This window comes from Pseudophryne corroboree, chromosome 1, assembly GCF_028390025.1.
Source record: "Pseudophryne corroboree isolate aPseCor3 chromosome 1, aPseCor3.hap2, whole genome shotgun sequence".
Lineage (NCBI taxonomy): Eukaryota > Metazoa > Chordata > Amphibia > Anura > Myobatrachidae > Pseudophryne > Pseudophryne corroboree.
The window spans coordinates 814,787,313-814,811,632 of record NC_086444.1 but is presented as its reverse complement, the minus strand read 5'-3'; the positions used below and the strand labels follow the sequence as shown (position 1 = coordinate 814,811,632).

The window sequence follows — 24,320 nt, the reverse complement described above, 5'->3', positions numbered from 1 at the left end:
CGGGCTCACAGATCCCAGTGACTGCAGGCAACGGGCTCACAGATCCCAGTGACTGCAGGCAACGGGCTCACAGATCCCAGTGACTGCAGGCAACGGGCTCACAGATCCCAGTGACTGCAGGCAACGGGCTCACAGATCCCAGTGACTGCAGGCAACGGGCTCACAGACCACAGTGACTGCAGGCAATGGGCTCACAGATCCCAGTGACTGCAGGCAACGGGCTCACAGATCCCAGTGACTGCAGGCAACAGGCTCACAGATCCCAGTGACTGCAGGCAACGGGCTCACAGACCACAGTGACTGCAGGCAACGGGCTCACAGATCCCAGTGACTGCAGGCAACGGGCTCACAGATCCCAGTGACTGCAGGCATCTGGTGTTTATCAGGGTCACGTTTAAATCCAAGGATCATCATTTCTTGGCATTTTGATTGATGGATTCTGCACACCTAACCAAATGGTAGATTAGTGCCATCACTGTGATCCATGACCTGATGTCTGCAGCATTTTCTGAGCACCTAGCACCCTCATATTAAATTAATCCTTATGACTAACACAAATGTAACCATTACTGGAGAATCCAGACCAACTGGATTGGAACCAAGGGGTAGATTTACTAAATATTGTTTTTTTAAGGTCGCTGATCATTAGCAGCTATGACCGATAGTTTTACAAGCAACAGGAATCAATGCTAAACAAGCCTGATTTAGCATTGATTGCTACTGCCGTTGTAAAACTATTGATAAAAGCTACTGATGATCGGCAACATTTAGTAAATCTACCTAGAGAGTTTAAGGGCTCCTATTCTAGATGGATCCCATCAACCAACTGTGTGACAGATCTCTAATTTTTTCAATAACAATTTAATTAAATGTAGTCTACAAATTATGTAAATTTAAAAGCAGTTAATAAAAATGTGGGGCCTCAACAAAATGAACTTTTTACCTTAGCTTTGTTAACTAATATACTAGCTATTATTACTCATGGGGCGGGATGTCATGAACTCCGAGTTCGGCGACTGTGCGGGATGCCAGCTGAGCCCGGACAATTTTTTAACGGGGCAATCATGTACAAGGCTAAACTATGCCTTGTAGAGGGTTCGGTATGGGTAACCGGTGAACGGGATGCCGGCTGTCAACATTCCAACAGCGGCAACCCGCCTGCCAGAATGCCGACAGTGGGGCGAACGCTAAGAGTCCCCTTGTAGGCTCGTTGCACTCACCACAGGAGTCTTAGACACCCATGAGTGGGAATAGCCCTGTTGCGCCAGGATTCTGGCTGGCGGCATTGACGGCTGTTGGGATTCCAGCATCGGTATCCTGACCGCCGGAATCCCGACAGCTGGCAAATTAAAAGTATCTCCTTTAAAAAACATCATGGTTTGGCCGGCATCCTGCACAGCCGCCAGACTCGGAGATCATTACATCCCGCCCATTGGAGGTCATTCCGAGTTGTTCGCTCGTTGCCGATTTTCGCAACGGAGCGATTAAGGCAAAAATGCGCATGGTATGCAGTGCGCATGCGCTAAGTATTTTAGCACAAAACTTAGTAGATTTACTCACGTCCGAACGAAGAATTTTCATCGTTGAAGTGATCGGAGTGTGATTGACAGAAAGTGGGTGTTTCTGGGTGGAAACTGACTGTTTTCTGGGAGTGTGAGGAAAAACGCAGGCGTGCCAGAATAAAACGCGGGAGTGTCTGGAGAAACGGGGGAGTGGCTGGCCGAACGCAGGGCGTGTTTGTGACGTCAAACCAGGCCGTTTCGGCCTGAGCTGATCGCAGTGTAGGAGTAAGTCTCGAGCTACTCAGAAACTGCTAAGAATTTTCTATTCGCAATTCTGCTAATCTTTCATTCGCAATTCTGCTATGCTAAGATACACTCCCAGAGGGCGGCGGCCTGGCGTGTGCAATGCTGCTAAAAGCAGCTAGCGAACGAACAACTCGGAATGAGGGCCATTGTTTGCAAAGATGGTCATGGGGATTCACCATAAATTGCAGCAACTGAGCCTAAATAAAGATTCATAAAGAGAATACCTACAAGCGGGTTTGGTATGTAATACCACCACCTGGGATGCCGAATGTCACTATCCGACATTGGCATACCAAGCGTTGGAATGCTGGCAGAGTGGCGAGCGCAACTAATCCACTTGCGGGCTCGCTGCGTTCGCCACGCTGCGGGCTCGATGGCAATTGGTATGCTAGCCGCATACCCTACAGGACTAATTCGTGGCTGCAAGAAAACACAAAAGGATTTCTCACTACCATTTTGGTGGGGTATTTGAGGCTGCAACTGCAATACAATACACAGCTGCATAGATTTAGGCATCATACTTCCTGCGGCCATGCTGCACGACCATAGGGCCATTCACTACTTTGATAATCAGCTGATCTGCAATAGGTGCTGCTTCCTTGTACACAGCCCCTGGGATTTGTAAAGCCGCCGGAGGGCGTCTCAGTACAAATCCAAGCTGTAGCAACATTGGCGTAATTTCACACAGCTGCTGTGTACTTCTCTGAACCAGGCCCTACATTTGTAAATGATGATAGGTAAAATTTACATACGCAGTCACTATAATTATCAGTATGCACAGTGCTTGGGGAGCAGATTAACAATAGTTCTGCAAATCTTATATTCATCTTTCATCAATGGGACCATAATCTCACTGAGAAAAGATGGTGACGCACACATAGATAAACCTCACCTTCACATCATTTATTATCTCATCACTGGCAATACATGAGGTCACCAATTAGTAGGAAAAATAAGAATTTACTTACCGATAATTCTATTTCTCATAGTCCGTAGTGGATGCTGGGGACTCCGTAAGGACCATGGGGAATAGCGGCTCCGCAGGAGACTGGGCACATCTAAAGAAAGCTTTAGGACTATCTGGTGTGCACTGGCTCCTCCCCCTATGACCCTCCTCCAAGCCTCAGTTAGGATACTGTGCCCGGACGAGCGTACACAATAAGGAAGGATTTTGAATCCCGGGTAAGACTCATACCAGCCACACCAATCACACCGTATAACCTGTGATCTGAACCCAGTTAACAGCATGATAACAGAGGAGCCTCTGAAAGATGGCTCACAACAATAATAACCCGATTTTTGTAACAATAACTATGTACAAGTATTGCAGACAATCCGCACTTGGGATGGGCGCCCAGCATCCACTACGGACTATGAGAAATAGAATTATCGGTAAGTAAATTCTTATTTTCTCTAACGTCCTAAGTGGATGCTGGGGACTCCGTAAGGACCATGGGGATTATACCAAAGCTCCCAAACGGGCGGGAGAGTGCGGATGACTCTGCAGCACCAAATGAGAGAACTCCAGGTCCTCCTCAGCCAGGATATCAATTTTGTAGAATTTTACAAACGTATTTGCTCCTGACCAAGTAGCTGCTCGGCAAAGTTGTAAAGCCGAGACCCCTCGGGCAGCCGCCCAAGATGAGCCCACCTTCCTTGTGGAGTGGGCATTTACAGATTTTTGGCTGTGGCAGGCCTGCCACAGAATGTACAAGCTGAATTGTACTACCAATCCAACGAGCAATAGTCTGCTTAGAAGCAGGAGCACCCAGCTTGTTGGGTGCACACAGGATAAACAGCGAGTCAGATTTCCTGACTCCAGCCGTCCTGGAAACATATATTTTCAGGGCACTGACAACGTCTAGCAACTTGGAGGCCTCCAAGTCCCTAGTAGCCGCAGGCACCACCAATAGGTTGGTTCAGGTGAGACGCTGAAACCACCTTGGGGAGAAACTGAGGAAGAGTCCTCAATTCCGCCCTGTCCGAATGGAAAATCAGATAAGGGCTTTTTCAGGATAAAGCCGCCAATTCTGACACGCGCCTGGCCCAGGCCAGGGCCAACAGCATGACCACTTTCCATGTGAGATATTTTAACTCCACAGATTTAAGTGGTTCAAACCAATGTGACTTTTGGAACCCAAAACTACATTGAGATCCCAAAGTGCCACTGGAGGCACAAAAGGAGGCTGTATATGCAGTACCCCTTTTACAAACGTCTGAACTTCAGGGACTGAAGCTAGTTCTTTTTGGAAGAAAATTGACAGGGCCGAAATTTGAACCTTAATGGACCCCAATTTCAGGCCCATAGACACTCCTGTTTGCAGGAAATGTAGGAATCGACCCAGTTGAATTTCCTCCGTCGGGCCTTACTGGCCTCGCACCACGCAACATATTTTCGCCAATTGCGGTGATAATGTTTTTGCAGTTACATCCTTCCTGGCTTTGATCAGGATAGGGATGACTTCATCCGGAATGCCTTTTTTCCTTCAGGATCTGGCGTTCAACCGCCATGCCGTCAAACGCAGCCGCGGTAAGTCTTGGAACAGACAGGGTCCTTGCTGGAGCAGGTCCCTTCTTAGAGGTAGAAGCCACGGATCCTCCGTGAGCATCTCTTGAAGTTCCGGTTACCAAGTCCTTCTTGGCCAATCCGGAACCACGAATATAGTGCTTACTCCTCTCCATCTTATCAATCTCAGTACCTTGGGTATGAGAGGCAGAGGAGGGAACACATACCCTGACTGGTACACCCACGGTGTTACCAGAGCGTCTACAGCTTATTGCCTGAGGGTCCCTGGACCTGGCGCAATACATGTCGAGTTTTTAATCATGTGGAAGACTTCTGGGTGAAGTCCCCACTCTCCCGGGTGGAGGTCGTGCTGAGGAAGTCTGCTTCCCAGTTGTCCACTCCCGGAATGAATACTGCTGACAGTGCTATCACATGATTTTCCGCCCAGCGAAGAATCCTTGCAGCTTCTGCCATTGCCCTCCTGCTTCTTGTGCCACCCTGTCTGTTTACGTGGGTGACTGCTGTGATGTTGTCCGACTGGATCAACACCGGCTGACCTTGAAGCAGAGGTCTTGCTAAGCTTAGAGCATTGTAAATGTCCCTTAGCTTCAGGATATTTATGTGAAGTGATGTCTCCAGGCTTGACCATAAGCCCTGGATATTCCTTCCCTGTGTGACTGCTCCCCAGCCTCGCAGGCTGGCATCAGTGGTTACCAGGACCCAGTCCTGAATGCCTAATCTGCGGCCCTCTAGAAGATGAGCACTCTGCAACCACCACAGGAGGGACACCCTTGTCCTTGGTGACAGGGTTATCCGCTGATGCATCTGAAGATGCGATCCGGACCATTTGTCCCGCAGGTCCCACTGGAAAGTTCTTGCGTGGAATCTGCCGAATGGGATTGCTTCGTAGGAAGCCACCATTTTACCCAGAACCCTTGTGCATTGATGCACTGAGACTTGGCTCGGTTTTAGGAGGTTCCTGACTAGCTCGGATAACTCCCTGGCTTTCTCCTTCGGGAGAAACACCTTTTTCTGGACCGTGTCCAGGATCATCCCTAGGAACAGAAGACACGTCGTCGGAACCAGGTGCGATTTTGGAATATTGAGAATCCAATCGTGCTGCCGCAACACTACCTGAGATAGTGCTACACCGACCTCCAACTGTTCCCTGGATCTTACCCTTATCAGGGACTTGTCCAAGGAAGGGATAACTAAAATTCACTTCCTTCGAAGGAATATCATCATTTCGGCCATTACCTTGGTAAAGACCCGGGGTGCCGTGTACCATCCATACGGCAGCGTCTGAACTGATAGTGACAGTTCTGTACCCTAAACCTGAGGTACCCTTGGTGAGAAGGGTAAATTTTGACATGAAGGTAAGCATCCTTGATGTCCCGAGACATCATGTAGTCCCCTTCTTCCAGGTTCGCAATCACTGCTCTGAGTGACTCAATCTTGAATTTGAACCTCTGTACGTAAGTGTTCAAAGATTTTAGATTTAGAATCGGTCTCACCGAGCCGTCCGGCTTCGGTACCACAACAGTGTGGAATAATACCCCGTTCCCTGTTGCAGGAGGGGTATCTTGATTATCACCTGCTGGGAATACAGCTTGTGAATGGCTTCCAAAACTGTCTCCCTGTCAGAAGGAGACATCGATAAAGCCGACTTTAGGAAACGGCGAGGGGGAGACGTCTCGAATTCTAATTTGTACCCGAGATATCACCTGAAGGATCCAGGGGTCTACTTGCGAGTGAGCCCACTGCGCGCTGAAATTCATTGAGACGGGCCCCCCACCGTGCCTGATTCTGCTTGTATAGCCCCAGCGTATACTGAGGGCTTGGCAGAGGCGGGAGAGGGTTTCTGTTCCTGGGAACTGGCTGATTTCTGCAGCCTTTTTCCTCTCCCTCTGTCACGGGGCAGAAATGAGGAACCTTTTGCCCGCTTGTCCACGAAAAGACTGCGCCTGATAATACGGCGTCTTCTCATGTTGAGAGGCGACCTGGGGTACAAACGTGGAATTCCCAGCTGTTGCCATGGCCACCAGGTCTGAAAGACCGACCCCAAATAACTCCTCCCTTAATAAAGCAATACTTCCAAATGCCGTTTGGAATACGCATCACCTGACCACTGACGTGTCCATAACCCTCTACTGGTAGAAATGGACAACGCGCTTAGACTTGATGCCAGTCGGCAAATATTCCGCTGTGCATCACGCATATATAAAAATGCATCTTTTAAATGCTCTATAGGCAAAAATATACTGTCCCTATCTATGGTATCAATATTTTCAGTCAGGGAATCCGACCACGCCAACCCAGCACTGCACATCCAGGCTGAGGCGATTGCTGGTCGCAGTATAACACCAGTATGTGTGTAAATACCTTTTAGGATACCCTCCTGCTTTCTATCAGCAGGATCCTTTTATCAGAAATGTGTAAAACATTTTTCATTGCCTCAATCATATAACGTGTGGCCCTACTGGAAGTCACATTCGTCTCTTCACCGTCGACACTGGAGTCAGTATCCGTGTCGGCGTCTATATCTGCCATCTGAGGTAACGGGAGCTTTAGAGCCCCTGACGGCCTATGAGACGTCTGGACAGGCACAAGCTGAGTAGCCGGCTGTCTCATGTCAACCACTGTCTTTTATACAGAACTGACACTGTCACGTAATTCCTTCCAACAGTTCATCCACTCAGGTGTCGACCCCCTAGGGGGTGACATCACTATTACAGGCAATCTGCTCCGTCTCCACATCATTTTTCTCCTCATACATGTCGACACAAAAGTACCGACATACAGCACACACACAGGGAATGCTCTGATAGAGGACAGGACCCCACTAGCCCTTTGGGGAGACAGAGGGAGAGTTTGCCAGCCCACACCAGAGCGCTATATATATACAGGGATAACCTTATATAAGTGTTTTTCCCCTTATAGCTGCTGTATAGTTAATACTGCGCCTAATTAGTGCCCCCCTCTCTTTTTTTAACCCTTTCTGTAGTGTAGTGACTGCAGGGGAGAGACAGGGAGCTTCCCTCCAACGGAGCTGTGAGGGAAAATGGCGCCAGTGTGCTGAGGAGATAGGCTCCGCCCCTTTTTCGCGGACTTTTCTCCTGCTTTTTTATGGATTCTGGCAGGGGTTAAATGCATCCATATAGCCCAGGAGCTATATGTGATGCATTTTTTTTGCCATCCAAGGTGTTTTTATTGCGTCTCAGGGCGCCCCCCCCCCAGCGCCCTGCACCCTCAGTGACCGAAGTGTGAAGTGTGCTGAGAGCAATGGCGCACAGCTGCAGTGCTGTGCGCTACCTTGTTGAAGACAGGACGTCTTCTGCCGCCGATTTTCCGGACCTCTTCTGCCTTCTGGCTCTGTAAGGGGGCCGGCGGCGCGGCTCTGGGACCCATCCAAGCTGGGCCTGTGATCGTCCCTCTGGAGCTAATGTCCAGTAGCCTAAGAAGCCCAATCCACTCTGCACGCAGGTGAGTTCGCTTCTTCTCCCCTTAGTCCCTCGATGCAGTGAGCCTGTTGCCAGCAGGTCTCACTGAAAATAAAAAACCTAATCTAAAACTTTCACTAAGAAGCTCAGGAGAGCCCCTAGTGTGCACCCTTCTCGTTCGGGCACAGAGATCTAACTGAGGCTTGGAGGAGGGTCATAGGGGGAGGAGCCAGTGCACACCAGATAGTCCTAAAGCTTTCTTTAGATGTGCCCAGTCTCCTGCGGAGCCGCTATTCCCCATGGTCCTTACGGAGTCCCCAGCATCCACTTAGGACGTTAGAGAAATGTATATATTGATTATCATTACTGAAAACATTTTAAATGTTTTTTGTTTTGTTTTTTCTTCATTGTGGTAAATTGCAGATTTCTCAGGCTACTATGGGCGGCATCCAATTAATTGCGGTCAATTACCGCGGGTAATTGTATTGCCATGGGCTATCCAATTAGCCCCGATAAGCCAGTGCTTATCCCCGATGCTGGCCCTTATCGGGGATTATGCTTTGCGTGATAATCCACTATAAATGCCCCTTAGATCCAATAAGTGCCGCGAAAATACATAGGCCCGTGGCTTTTCGCTATACCTATGTATTTTTGCATGAAAAAGGGGTGTTTTCGCATGGACTAATTGAATGGGCGTGATTAAGAAAAAACACCCATTTTACGTGGCCATGCCACTATCGCAGTAATTGGATACCTCTCTATGTCCTACCTATTTATTTTGTGTATTGAGACTGACTGTAAAAGGTGACAACGGGGGAAGACACTAAATCATAAAGCAGCATAGCATATATGAGAGCCTGGCTGACAACAGTTGTCAGGGCAATACTTAGCTGGAGGTCAGATAAAGCTGCATGGTAATAGGAGCAATATAAAATTACACTCCTGTATAGCTATAGGCCTGATTCACATGTATACAACATGCTAATGCATCTATGCAAATGTATATGCAGCTAATGTGAGAAAGTATGCAGATGTTCCAGCCGCCTGGAAACGTATTAAGAAGCCAACAGACAACATCATAAATCCAAGTGGCTGCGTATAAAGACGCAGCGTCAATCGTATATACTTCAATAATTGACCATCTGAGTAATTCTATGCAGGCGCAGAATGACTTTGGGAACTGAGACGCTGGTACTATGTTTTCTGTATACAGGACAGGCCTCGAAAACGGACACAACACATCTGCATTTCTGGCGCCACTCTCCGTTACCTGTCACTGACTGTCAATCACTTTGCAAGTAAATCATCACTGCGAGCACAATTGCTAAGGTACCTTGGCACGCGTGCGCAATGCGACTTAGACACGTGCAGTTTATCGATTATTGCTAGTGAGTAGAAATCTACTGTAAGTGCAGCCGTGGGGCTGGTCTTGGAAATCAATTGAAATTCCCCTCTATCAACTGAATCGCCCCCTAACTCTGATTACTTGTCAGCTAGCATTGCTCTAGCACTTCCCTATGTCTTACACATGTCTCACTGCTTGTTACCATAGCCACTCCTCCATACACTGATCTCTAGAGTAGGCTCACAGCTATTGTATGTGCTAGATTAGATCACCAAACGTTCCTTCAAGTGCACCAGTGACAACGGGAAGTACCTGGGAGGGTAAAATTGTCGTTCACTCTCACCAAAACTTGCCCTTTTTATTTGCACACTCTACCATACACTAATGCCGGAGTAGGAGGAATTCAACATATTGATGACAATCAAGAAGATGGAAATTTTAACGACTCCTCGATATGACGAGGAAGTAACTTGCATTGACATTGGTTATCGCTAGTTTACTTTAGTGTATAGAGAGGATATTTTCATACAAAATTTAAAAAAAATCTGTTGCGATACTGTCGGTTAATAATTGCGGCAGTACCACAATTATTAATACAATAGCCCCCAAATCTCGTGTGACCCGCTCACTTTGCGTTGCCAGTAAATTCAACCTCCAACCAGAAATGACCCTTATACAGGTAAAAGCACCTATATACTTGTAAAAATATATCATGCAGGTAACTCTGGGGGTACAGCAACAAAACTTACTGTGACTAATAACACAACAACAAGCAGCAGTACATGTATCACTGAGATCTGCGTTGGGCTAATGCCTCTGTACTACACACATCCAGATCAGATGAATTCATGCCACGTGAAGACAACTATACAATATTTTCTGCACAATCCAAAAGAACTATACACAAAGATAGACATACTTCCTAAACCCACCACACAAATAAACAATTGCGGTACTACATATATGTATTACTGAACATAAACCTGTTATGGAATGCAGGCCTAGAGAATCCCCAGGACTCATATAATCATACCATCCAAAAATATTACTGCCAATTCCTGCTGGTGCCTACATTTCTATAGATACAGCTCTTACCAGCCTGTTTAAAAGGGCAAGTTGGCTTCTATCTTCTCTGACTGGTTACTGAAACTAAAATTGGTATAATTCTGTTTAAGCACTGCAAAGGAAAATATACACAGTAAATTTCTCTGAAGCAATATTTCATCCACCAGGTACTTTACAGAAAGAATTATGTATTCAACTGTTAGATGAGTATTACAGCACTCTTGCGAAGCGGTGCAGCCTCAATGATTTAATGTTTATTGTAAATTCAAGGGTGAGTAGACCACTGTTACAGGGTGATCTCCAGCACTCGTGTTTCAGACTGCTAGCGTGCCAGTAGTGACTCTTTATTGCACCCCAAACACGGATACATTACCATAACTGCTTAACATCTCAAAGTATTATGCACACTAAAAAAATCTATACAACTATAAAACACAAAATGATGAATACACGCCATACTACAGATTCCTCACAACATTATCTGCAAATCAGACACCTCCCTGTGACTATTAAATATTAAAATAATGAGTTATAGGCAAGTTTTAACATTTCCGATTCAACATTAAAGATATTTTACATCTTGTGAAGCTAGCCTATAATCTTGTCTGTAATTAAAGCAATTTATTTCTACATTGTCTTAATAAAGAACACACATGGATTCTTAGAGTGTCTGATAATAGCATATGCTTACAGCTCCAAATTAAAAAATGTTCTTGTACAACAACAAAATTAAACTTAACTTCAAAAATAATGTAATGTGTTATTAAAGTTGTATTTCGGTGCCGCAGAATACTTTTTCACAGGCAGCTTCGGGCTTACTAAAACAACAAAGCACATATTGCGGAAGACCACCATGCTGGCTGCCATTACTAACATCTGGAGGAGGAATTACAGGGCCTGTCAGGGAGGCAGAGCATGCAATGGCTGAAGCACACTGCCTAATTCATCCATTTACTACTGTGGCTAAGCGGACTGCCCCAAATTTACTTAATAGTTAATGGGCCATCAGCTTTTCCAAGGTATGTCATGTTTAAGTAAATCTGGCCTTTGGGACTTGCCATTATTTACAAAGTGCCAACGTATTCCACATTGTTGCTCTTTAAGACAGAAGCATAGGAAACCTGCAGTGAATGAACAATAACAGTTGAATCCTCTCTGACATACTTTCTGCAGCACCTGCATGACATAACACTCTTCCAGCGTTTAACGTATAAATGTTTGCTAGAAGGTTAAATAGTATGATAATGAATTGTGACAATTCTAAAGCACTTTAGGTAACAAGCAGACATATATGAACTGTTTGTTTATTATAGCATTCCTAGTACATTTTATTAACTACACTTATGATCTTTCCACAAAATAAATATGCAAACAAGATATTGTAACTAATAGATCCAGACACTTCTTGCTAAGGTAGATACTATTCCCAATGCCAAAGCAATAGATTGCATACATATGCAGTGGTACACTGCATTATCAATAAATTACCAATAGAAATAAATTGCATTCAGAAACTCAAAAACACTAGGAAAAAATGTGTCATCCGCTATGTCAATTAAAAGTTGTATCTTTCCCATTACCTAACAATGGGACAGATGTACTAATCTGGAGACGGCATAAGGAAGTGATAAACCAGTGATAAGTGCAAGGTGATAAACGCACCAGCCAATCAGCTCCAATATGTAAATTAACAGTTAGGAGCTGACTGGCTGGTGCATTATCACCTTGCGCTTATCACTGGTTTATCACTTCCTTATGACGTCTCCAGGCTTAATACATCTGCCCCAATTATTGATACCAACCCTCCTATCAGCTTGCATGAAACTCATCAGCACAGACCTAAACAAATACATTGGGGCAGATGCATTAAGCCTGAAGAAGTGATAAAGCAGTGATAAGTGCAAGGTGATAACGCACCAACCAATCAGCTCAAATATGCAAATTTACAGTTAGGAGCTGATTGGCTGGTGCATTATCACATTGCACTTATCACTGCTTTATCACTTCTCCAGGCTTAATACATCTGCCCCACAGTTTGTAAACAGACTTCAGAAAAACAAATAGAAATAAATGATACATTATTAACTGTAGTTATCAGCATTGCACAAGTAAAAGCAGCGCTAAATACACTGACAATAGTATTGCCTGAAAAACGTCCAAAGCGGAGACAAAGCACAAACTATAATAAAAACCATCATAAACTAAGAACCACATAAAATAAATCATTCTGTCAACTGGATATTGATTATATGAGGTGGAGAAAAGATGAAACATCCAGCAGGTCAACGGCTTTATTAATATCAATAAAACAATTACCACTTTACTTAGTTTAAAACATTAAAAGGAAACACTTATTTAAACAATCTTTAGGCATCCGGCACTCTTCAGAAAGGTGATCTAGAAAATGAGATGGTGATCCATACAGGCTGGAGCTGACCTCAGTTGGACAGTGCTCCTTATACAGTGCCTCGCCTTGCAGCTGCAAAATGCTAATGGCAGGAAGTGTGTGATTCCAGACTATAACAATTTTCAGAAACGTGCTCATTACTCAGGCATTTATGAATGAATGGAGCAACCTTCCGCGTCTCAATTATAACAGAAACAACCCAGTGTTTCTAGCAAGTAAAAGCTAAAATCAATCAAACTGATCCTTTCATATCCCCAAATATCATTGTTGACAAGCTTTTATGGCCTGTATTACAAGGGTGAAAAATCACAGACGTCCATATACAGTATATATATATATATATATATATATATATATATATATATCCCCACAAATGAAATGCAATATCTGTTTTAGGGGGGTATGCACACTACAATTAAACACAGCTTCATGCTCTACTTTCGCATAATCAACCAATAAAGTGAGAATTGCGGTCAAATAGGCCATGAACTCCAGGCTATGCATAAAGAACCAAATACACATTTATATACATTAGTGTACTTCGGTGTGAGAAAATATAGCAAACATTAATAATTTATCTTTGGTAGATTGCAAATGCATTTACTGTACAGTTTTTTCACACACGCACACACACACGAGTAAGTATTCTGAATATATGGCATAAAGTTTATTGCAGGAATTTTTCTCATTGGTTCAGTGGTTAGGACTTTACAGGACATACTAATGTTTCATTTCAGACAGAAATAACATATTTTACAAACATTTGTATGTATAATTTAATAGGATGGGGTACGAATACAGCAGCTCTTTAAACACAATCTTGTAACACTAAAAATAAATTCATATATCCGCTTGGTTCAATCCAGATGAAATCACACACAGAAATATCATATACCTCCCAGCCGCTGTAACATGGCAGTGCAGGGTTAATACTTATATGTGTGAAGAAAAGTTGCCAAAGTGTCAGTTGCAAGAGCGCACACACACATTCACACAAATAATCTCTCTGTGCACATATAGCTGCGAATTAAGGACAATCTCACAACCTGAAGGAGGTATCAGAAAAGGGATAGTGTGTCTTGAAGCCAGACAAGAAACACTGAAGGGGTGGAGGGACAGGGGGAAGCAGGGAGCTGGGAAGGCAGGGAAAGAAAGAATCATCTCCTCTGACCTCTAGTGAAGTGCCAGGTTTTTTCTTAAGCTCTTCACATTTCCTAAATTTGCAGATCTGGTGTCCTGTTTTCCGGTTCCTGCAACTGCTGCAGACTCCACAGTTGATGAGCCTCTTGCAGGGCACACAGACCCCACACCTTTTCCTCTTCTTCTTGGCAGGGTTCCCGCCTGCTCCCGAAGAATTATTCTGCGGGCAGTCTGCCAGATTGGCAATTTGAAACGCACTGTCTGTGACGGCTGCCGAGGCTGCTGCGGGGGAGTGAAGGGCTGTCATGACGATGACCCCTGGAGGTAATGAGATGCCCCCTAGAGCCGGAATAGCGGAAAAAGTTCCAACGCGTTCAGGGAGATTCATTATCTCTGCTTCAGCGGCGCCGCATTTGAGCTTGTTCATGCATTCCCCTGCCAAAGGTCTGCAGTGTTCAGGGGATAAGGTGGAAAGGAAATTATTATTTGCCATTTGCAACGACTCTGGCGCTCCGCCAGGCTTTCCCAGCCTTTGGGAGTCGTTTCTGTGCATGCTGGTCCTATTAGGGTTGATAGCGGCTGATTTCCTTCCCCAAAGCATTGCATTATCACAGTTCCAAGGAGACATGCCAATCCGGGCACTGGGGAAAATAGGAGTGGTGATCCTGGCAATCTTAGCAGCCTGGGGAAATCCACCATTGGTTTTGTAAAAGGTTGCAAAGGATCTATACCTCTCCATTTCTGAGTTGTAATCCATGAGGCTGTTTAGTGCCCCCTCCACCAGGTTATCCTTCTGGAGCACAGAAGCCTCAGGGTTCTGTCCATTCTCCACACAGACATTAGTGTTCATATTGGACATCTCTGAGGAGGGTAGGTGGAAGGGGGTAGGAGGGGAGAGAGGGGGGAAACCACCGAAACTGCTTAATTCAGTCACCTTTATTTCTGGATGAGACCCTCTATAAGCAACTGGTTTTATTTATATTTTGTTTGTTTTGTGGTTTTGGGAGATGTGCCTTTTATTTCTTTTTAGGTGATTTTTCAGCAGACAGCAGTTTGTCACGGAGCATCTTCTTGTGCATTATCACAAATGCCAACTGTTCCAAGTAAAAGAAAGAGAATCATTCCAAAAAGGTGCAGGGGAGAGAAAGAAAGAAATATACTGTCAAGATCATTTCCATCACATTAATAAATACGATTCCCCCCAACCCCCTCCTGTCCCCAAACATAATTGAATTGCATAATAGCATTAATAGCTGGATGGAATACCTGAAAGTGGTGAGGAGGGAGAGAGAGGGGAGGAGAGTGAAATTGGGGGTGTTGACAAATGCCAAGGGAGAGAGAAAGTACAGATCAAAAGACATGTAAATCAGAGATGGAAAGGGTTATAGTACCTCTAACCAGAGGGCATTTAACGTGATGAAATGCATGAACAAAGTCTTGTCAAGGCACGGAAATGCTAGAAGGCTGCAAGCAAAATGGTCTTGAACAGAAAAATGAACAGGAAATTAGCAAATTAAGTGCTGAGAAAGTCGACAATGCATCAGAGTATAAACTGAAGGCAAGCACAATGCAACTAAGAGCCCGCCTGTATACAATCTCAACTAAAAAGGCAGGGAAAAATAGAAACTACCAGCTGCCACAGTGTCCTTCTGTGTCTGACGGTCATTAGTTTGAATCCCAGCACAGCTGGCTCTGCTAGGGTCTTAATTCAATGTACCAAGGACAGGTCTCAATTGGAGCAGCCATTTAAATGGTGGGGAGTGGGGAGGTGGGCCCCTGCAATGTGAGGGAGGGAGAGCGGATGGATGGATGGAAAGAAGAAGAAGCGATGAGAAAGGGGCCAGATAAAAATAAGTCAGGCAATTTCATATTCTTCTGGTGTTATCTAAGAGCGAGCAGCTGTACTAAGGCTGAGCTTTTTACAATCACAGAATGAGAAGCCCTCTGCATCCCTAAGCCTGGTGGCAGCACAGTGAGAATAAAAGCTACCTGCACTAGCAGGACGTGGTTAAGGGGAAAGATGCTCCATTGTCTAGGGATATAGCTGCCCACTATACAATTAAACATAGTTAATGGCAGCTGCTGCCTGTATCAGTTTAGTTAGCCCGCTTGATATTTCAAACTTTTCTTGCATATGACAGTCATCTGCATAGCAAACTGAATAAAAGACCAAATTACACCTATATGCATCCCAATGAGCAATGCATGTTGTATGTCCAATCACCTATCACTGGAGCAAGTTACCTGCATCTTCCAAAATAAATATGAGCTTACATTTTTAGTCAGGGACACTAAATGAGGCCAAGAAAAAAATCACAGTCAGATATTCAAAGTTCAAAATGGCTATCAATTAAACTAATTAAACACATAATTAGATTAATGAGGCATTTAAAGCCTGATTTAGTAGCACATGACTTCTGCAGATGCGACATTGGGAACACGGTATTGTGTGAGCAAATCTTAAATCTAAATGAACAGGAAATAAAGATGAGCCATGGATCTTTTTCTATTTAAGAAGCATCCTCTGGGAATATTGATAGGCATCTGAAATCCCAGAAAGACCTTGCTCTTTCTGCCAAGAGGAAGCACCACTGTCTCTGCCCTCTATCAAGGAAAGAGGAGACTCTACACTCAGAGGTTTGATAGCAGTACAAAGGCTGCCCCAAAAGGCTTCAGGCTAAATGCAACAGAGACGCTGAAGGGAATATACATGTGTGGGACATTCTACACTCCCCAATAATGCCATAGTAAATCACATGTGAAAACTTGCATACTCAAAACTAGTTATGCCAAATCATGTGTGAAAGATGAAAACAACTGCACATTTCTGATTGTGCCAACAAGCAGACCACAACAAGACCCTGTGCAATCATTTCCCACACAAACAGAAGAAAATATCACATTTATTTTGTTCAGTTTGTGAAGTGCAGAAAAGTAGGCAATGCTGTCAAAAACGAAGAAGTGTTCAGGTGGCAGCAGAGGTGTACCAACCAGGTAAGGCAAAAATAGAAATCAAGTAGAGGAAGACAAAAATGCAGCAAATAGTTGATTCAAGATCTCTTTTAATTATTTGGTGTAGTTATTACACTAGAAACCCACAGTGCCAAGGGATTGTTCAATATTGCATGACTGCCACAGAGATCAAAGGTCATATTTAACATCCAGGGGGAGGGGCTGGTGCAGATTAATTAATAAATGAATCCAGCAGCACTTACCCATTAGTCACAGTACAGCAAATCAGCCCCACACTCCTAAGGGGCAAAGACACACAAACATTCAAAGGGGAGGATAAGGGTGAGAAGGTGCAAGACAGTGACAACAAAATCTCTGTACTTACCACTGTATGGAGACTATCTCAGGGATCCTGCACGCTGGTGTGTGCATCTAATTACCCACACATATCACCTTGCACAGGGAGAATACAGCACCAAGTCCAGGTGCACTGCCACCTCCAGAATACCCACTTTAATATTTCTATTTAAAATATATGAATTTAGAAAAGAAAAAAAGAAAAAGAAAAGAAATGAATATAAGGATGGATAAGCAATAATATTTGTATTTGGGGGCAGGCAGGTATGTTTATATGTTGGCTGAGCAGGAGGTAGAGGGAGAATGAGAGCTGGGGGGAGGAGGAGGGAGTGTATTGTGCTGCTGCTGGTCTCTCGGTGGTCCCTGCTCTCCCCTCTCTGTATGTGTGTGTCTGTAGCTGGCTCTCCCTGTGCGCTGCTGCTGCTGCTCTCCAGTCAGTTTCCAGCCGATGTGTGTGAGGGAGGGAGGGAGGCAGCAGCCTGGGAGTCAGTCAGTCTCTCTCTCTTTCTCTGCGTGTGGCTGAGAGGCATGGGGGGGCTGTGAGAGGGGGGAGGCAGCGAGAGGGGGATGGGGAACCAGTGTGAGGGAAGGAGGGAGGGAGGCAGGGGAGAGAGGTGGAGAGTTATTGGCGCCGAGGTGAGGAGGATGCGGGGATGCGGACACCTACTGATGATTGGCTGCAAATTACACCGGGAATCAGAGGCACACACGCGGGCACTGCTCCCTGTGTAGTCCCCTCTCCCTCCTCCTCCTCCCTCTTCTCCCATCACCTCCTCCTCCCTCCGCTGCTTCCCCTTCCCACAGCTAGTGCTGCTGCTGCTGCTGCTACAAATCCTCTGTGCTCAGCTCCAGAGCAGCAGCCGCCGCCACAGCCACGTCTGCTGCTCCCCTCCCTCGCCAGGGACACGGCTGGCTGCAGCACTGCCATTATCATTATCATCATCATTACTGTCCCGGCCGGGGTCGCTATTAGTGCGCTGACGCTGCCTCCTAATGGACAACATCCCGCATTCTTACATCATCACCCGTATTTCTCTCATCCCGTCACATGTCAGCCCAGCTCCTCTACACCCGCGCTGGGAGGATGTTATTGTTTCATTGAGAAAACTGTGTGTAGGGTGTGTGGCCCCCGAGGTGTGATACTACGTGCTGTATGCTGGGGTGTGGGATGGGTGGGCGGATCACTAATTAGTCAATGACAGTGTCATTATTACTAGGGACACAGCACAACACAAGATGCTGATATTGTATAGTCTTACATATTATATGGTATTGACAACCTTATTTTTCTCTATCTATCTGGAAGTACCAAGACTACATAGATAGAAAGCATAAAGCAAGAAGCTGGATAATTAGGTATAAACTTCATTGTCACCAATGTTTTTCTGCTTTTCAACCTTCTTTTTCACACGTACACTTCCAGTATTTTTGTTTATATATCCCTAATGGGTTTAAAGTTATTTAAGAATTGCTGATATGACTATATTTATGCCATGCACCTTCTAATTTAAACCATCTAATTAGTTTTCTGTTTCATTAATGAATTGAATGTTTGTTTACGTTGTATAGTTAACAGACTTAGGGCGGGATGTACTAAAGGGAAAATGCGGTAAAACCCTCGTTTTCGGGGGTTTTACCGCATTTTCATATGTACTAAGACCCCACCGCTGGGTTTACGCCGCCGGGGGGGAGTGATGGCGATACCCCATAGAAGCCTATGGGCTTCTTGCCGCATCCCACCGCCGACCTGCGCCGCTCACAACGACCTCCCGACGGCCCCCGTTCTCCTTCTCCCCCGCAGCACAGCCTTGTCTCCTTCGGACTGCAGGGGGGAGAAGGAGGATCACGGGGACTCCCTGCACATCACCTTTCGGGGCTGGGAGGTGACGGAAGCCGCCACAAACCTTGTCCTGCGAACCATCACTGATCGCAGGACATCCCTGGTATCTCTTTGTGATACTAATCGCATATGTTAGTACATATGCGATTAGCATCATTGCGTTGACCAGCGATGACCCGCGATCAGTGACAGTACATCCCGCCCTTAGGGGTCTATTTACTAACCCTTGGATGGAGATAAATCCAACGGAGATAAAGTTCCAGCCAATCGGCTCCTGACTGCCATGTCATAAACTGGGTTTGAAAAATGACAGGAGCCGATTGGCTGGGACTTTATCTCCATCGGATTTATCTCCACCAAGGCTTAGTAAATAGACCCCTTAAATACCCTTTAAATCTATATGAGATACCCCTTGGGGTATAAATCTATATGAGATACCGCTTGGGGTATAAATCTATATGAGATACCTCTTGGGGTATAAATCTATATGAGATACCCATCGGTGTCCACGTAGCACATGTTGAGAATCTAGGCTCTGTGCTGCAGACAGGATTGTATGAGGCTACCCAGAGACAGACATACACTCAGTGCTCTGACCTGGAGCAGAAAATTAGTCACCCAGGAAACATAATAGCGATAATCTGACCGTAGCAAGGATAGGTCAGCTAATACACATTCCAATTTGAGGACACATGGCAGGCTTTCTCTCTAATAACATCTCCCCTTCTACCTCCACAATGAGCGTCCAGTTTTGTGCTGGCAGCTACAAGTCTGGTTATTCAGCTTAATTTCATCATAAACTGCACAACAAAATACCTTTAAAATAAAAATTGATGCAGTTTCGGTGGATTTTTCCATATCACACACTTTGTTCTAAATAAGCAGTTACCAAAGATTCCCTCTCATTAAGAAAAGGTTACATTAAATTGAGGTGAATTCTAAAAATAAACTGAGAAGTCTATTTTATTTAATGAGGATGGGAACACAGGTGACAGGGCACGCTGGCTGAGCAGTCACTGCACTGTTACAGCCGTGGTGTATGAATTTTGACAAGGTATAAAATCTGCCACAAGCTGCACCTGCTGAGGAGTCTGAAGCAAGCAGAGCCAAACAAAGGGTTATTCCAGTGAGCTGCAGCTGGAATTTGCAACTGTTCCGTAATTCCTAAATGTGTCCTAGAATAATAATAAGCATTTGAGACTTGGGGGCCTATGTATTAAGGTGTTTTTTACATAAAATCATGCAAAAATTCCAGTTATTGCATGATTTTATGTATCTCCGCTATGTACTAATAGCCTAATGCAGGTGTTTTCACAGAAATGTCCTGCAAAAGGCTTTCTACTGTACTAGTGCAGATGGCAGTCCCTATCATTGTCAAGCTTTTCAGCGTTTGGCACTGTTGGTTAACAGCATCCTCAGCATAAACCGCTTTATGCCTTTGGTAGCTTTCTCGCAGGAGTGGGATTTTAAGATCCCACTCCCGCAGCCTCTGTCCAGTTCCTAAATCTGACTCAGTGCGCATGCGCAGTGTCTGATTCCACAAATGTGAAAGACTCCTCCAATGTGCCAGGGATCTAACTTGCAGGGAGAGAGGTTATCGCTACTGCTATCCCTGCAGTATAAGTTTAGTACATAGCAATGATATTTTCATTCAAAATGAAAATATCCGCCACGATACTAACTGTTAATACTAATTTCTGCTGCGGGGTACACGGCTCCACAAGGATTGGACAATGGGGTGTAGAGTAGGATCTTGATCCAAAGCACCAACAGGCTCAAAAGCTTTGACCTTCTTCCCAAGATGCATAGCGCCGCCTCCTCTATCACCCCGCCTCCGTGCACAGGACCTCAGTTTGTAGTTGGTGCTTGCAGTGCAAGTATGTAACAGGAAGAGCTGCTCACAGCAGCTCTATAAAAGCTTTTTCTGAGGAAAAAAGAAGACTGCAAGGGCTGCAGCAGAGGCACAGATTGTGCTGGATGTCAGTAGACATTGCCTGCTGCAGCTCCATCTCTCCCCCAGCGGCGCTGTACACTCCTGAGCCCTGGTTGCCGGGTACCTACAGCAGGAGGCTCCGGTTTTCTACACGTTATACACACACGGCTGGGGCACTCCAGGATCGCGTGGCCGCACTTCGGGAGGTGGTAAGTGGGTCCCGCTTGCGGTACCCGGTCTTTATCGCGATCTGGCGCGGTCAGTGGGAGGCGGGCCACGCGCGCTGGCGGTGGACACTGTAGCAGTACAGGCGATCCCACTAGATCACCAGGGCATGGGCGCAGGTCAGGTTTTCTCTCTAAACCGGTTTTTATATCGCCCACAGTACCCGGTGGTTTTGCCAGCAGAGGGGATAAGGCTTAGACCTGAAGCCCCTCCCCCAGGCCGCCATTTCCAGCAAGTGTTTCCGCCCTGGAGCTGCATATCTGTCTTTTCCTCACTCCCTGTCAGTGTCGCGGTGCCATTATTCCGCAGTTCACTATTCCTGGGACTGCTTGGGCAAATCCTCCTATGTAAAGCCGCCTGGTTGTCAGCGCTGTGCCTTTACATGACACTTAAGTATTCTACCTGCCTTTTTAGACAGTGATAGTTAAGAAAGAGTGCGTTTAGTCAGGGTTTTATAGTACAATTACACTGTGATATACATCCAGTTCTTACTGTGTACTGTTAGATCTATTGTTATATAGCTGTGTAAGCTAGTCCAGTGCAGTATTATTGTCAGTAATAACCTCTGCATTGTACAAACTGTGACTTTCTGTGTGTTGATAAAGCTAAATATTTATCTTACTTAAAACCCTTTAAGAGGTCTAAGAACACTGTACGCTATTGACGTATGGAATACCGTAAGGGTACGCACGTTGCGTAACGATCGCTTAGCCGTAGTCGAGACGCTCAAGCGTCACGTTCGCTCACGGCCAAGAGATCACAGACAGGCACGCTATTGACTGCCGACTAACGTAATGGTTCGCTATAGCGTAGCGGACGCTCGGGACCACGAGGAGATCACCAGCGGCGCAGACGCTCACAATGTTAGACCTTTATAACTATACCATAAAACAGTGTATTATGCAGTAAACCTTGGTGTAGTGATAGGGTGTAGATGCAACACAGTGTAACCTTATTAACTTAAAAGCTGTTCGAGCGTCACCGACGCTCTGAGAATACTTAACACTATAAGAAATACACAAATACCGGGCTTAGGGTCTAACACCTTATATGAATGTTATACTTGCAAAAGAATAATACAATACAAGTCATACACTACCAATATAACATAGACTAACTAACCAGATAACTACACAGGAAATACAATATCAGTACAATAACTATATAAGAGAAATGAGAGAGAAAGAGAAGAGAGAGATATGGCTCACAACAACAATAAAGACAATATGATTGCGGAGAAAACTTACGCACAAGGGGAACGATCGCATGCGCCTCGATATCCAGCTCCCGATTATCAGCAATGAGAACCGTTGAAGAGAGTGAGCTGGATATGATCGGCTTGTCTATTTATGCCCCACACACAATACAATTCAATGGTCCCTACAATCTCAATGTTCATTGGACACAGGAATTCGTCTTCGTATTATAACAAAAGGTTATAGGTTGATTCATACAGGTGGGCTGAGACCATTTCCAACTGCTCAGGTGGGTGGGAAACTAGGTTTCCCGCCGCATGGATAAGTAAGTGCAAATAATAGTAAATGGACATAAACTTCTTATGTCCATAACTATTCGCACGAGCGATTAATCCGCTTCAAACCAACACCGGAATATTGCTAATTAAATACTCTTCCGATGGATACTAAACACCACTGTATGACCCATGTCTGACCCTTCGTATCAAACAAAGAGGGATCTCTTTGTCCATGAACATGCTATATTAACTAAACTTTCAGAATCTATCAAGGGGACCATGATCTACAAAATACATTATACAGTTAAAATATGTTATGAACGAGTCGCCCGCTAGACGCACATAAACTTTACCGTAAATGCGCACACCGTGCGCCTGCGGGTGCCCGCAACGGCGAGTATGCGCACGCACGGCAGGGCTCATGAACGAGCAACAGGCACTCGCATGAGGTGCAAATATGGCAGTGTGCATAGTGATATTTTTCTGACTTTGACAGTCCACCCTTTGGCAGTCAACAATAACTGCCACTTCCTAAAACATTTCAAAACGAGAAAAATATATGTCAGGTGTAAATACATTTCCATGGTTGGGTAGGGGAGGAGAGGAGAAGGTAGGAAAAGGGTATGACCTAGTGAGATAGCAGAAGCATGTGTGTATGAATCCATGTTTGGGGGGGTCATGTATCATCGTGCCGTACGTGTTTTAAATCAAGCTTCGAGGTATTGCGAAGTATACATTTGAATTCCTTCTTATCCCGCGGTACGGGTCTGTGGATGGGCTGTCAAACTTTACCGAGCTCTTTTCGGATTTTGGTTGCAACAAAATGGGGGAGCACATTTTAGTTGATGATACATGAATGGGGGAATATGTGATTGCTGATATCTGTGCCTGTATTCCCTATCGACTATGTGTGTCATTACCTGAAGTTTGTAGAGATGAAGATAAAGAACACTTATGGTAAATGCAGTGGTATTCTATGTCAGGTTAATGAACATTTGTCGGTTGAAGTCTTGTTCGGTGTCTGTTGAATGCAGTCTTCTTTGGGCTTTTGCCAAAAGGTGTGGGCAAAAAGCTTTGTCAATGTCCATAGACTTACAAAAGTGTTGGGCTAGTGTAATTTTAAAATTTCTAGGGAAACTGGGGGTCTATGGCATAGTTCATCAAATATCTGTGTATAAGGTTGTCAAAACTTCTTCTTTAATCCATCAGTTGTCTGTATACAGGATCATCAAATTCCTCGTCAAAAGTGGGTCTTTTTACCTTGGAAAAACCGGAAAAACAGGTGAAAGAAACGGACCGTATAATCGCATTTTCATCACATCATTGTTTCTACAGTTGGGTCATAAATCAAATCCATTGGAATTACAATTTCCTCACTCCTTAGACTCATTACCCTGGTACTACGTTTGCACTTCGTTAAAGCCTGACCGCATCTAAATATCAAGCCAATCGTTATGACAACACCCAAGATACATAGGAGAAACTTCCCTACATCCATTATGACTCCTTGAGCCCATTCTCCTAAACCAGAGAACCAATTTCGCGGGTTCAACCATGACACCCAACCAGTCAGCTCATTACCCACAGCAGCAAGGGTGAGATTGTGTCTCCTGCGAAATTCCCACTTTAATTGGAGAATATCATCCATCTTTTGGTCTATGACCTCGACCGGGTCCTCGGTACTATTCGTTATATATGTGCAGCATTTCACGCCGTACTGCGTTGCCAGTGTGACACAATATCCACCTGTTACTGCCGTGAGATAATTAAGAACCATTCTATGCTGAACCAGTTCTGTTTTATAAGCTTGAAGTTCTCTTCCAGTATA

The 24,320-nt window shown here is 45.0% G+C and overlaps 1 protein-coding gene across 5 annotated transcripts in view; it reads right to left on the bottom strand.

The window, feature by feature from the left end:
- Positions 1–18,131, bottom strand: part of CXXC4 (CXXC finger protein 4) — a 202,931-nt gene extending 184,800 nt beyond the window's left edge. The window contains exons 1-3 of one of the 5 annotated variants that reach the window (XM_063919362.1): positions 18,038–18,131; positions 17,049–17,185; positions 13,215–14,805 (exon numbers count right to left, since the gene is read on the bottom strand). In XM_063919362.1, the coding sequence (XP_063775432.1) occupies positions 13,611–14,570 (960 nt within the window). In that variant the 5' untranslated portion in view covers positions 14,571–14,805; positions 17,049–17,185; positions 18,038–18,131 and the 3' untranslated portion in view covers positions 13,215–13,610. Of the gene's footprint in view, positions 1–13,214; positions 14,806–16,926; positions 16,963–17,048; positions 17,982–18,037 lie in introns of those variants that run through there. The other 4 variants (XM_063919365.1, XM_063919358.1, XM_063919371.1 and 1 more) reach the window with 4 other exon arrangements.
- Positions 18,132–24,320: the final 6,189 nt, after the last annotated feature.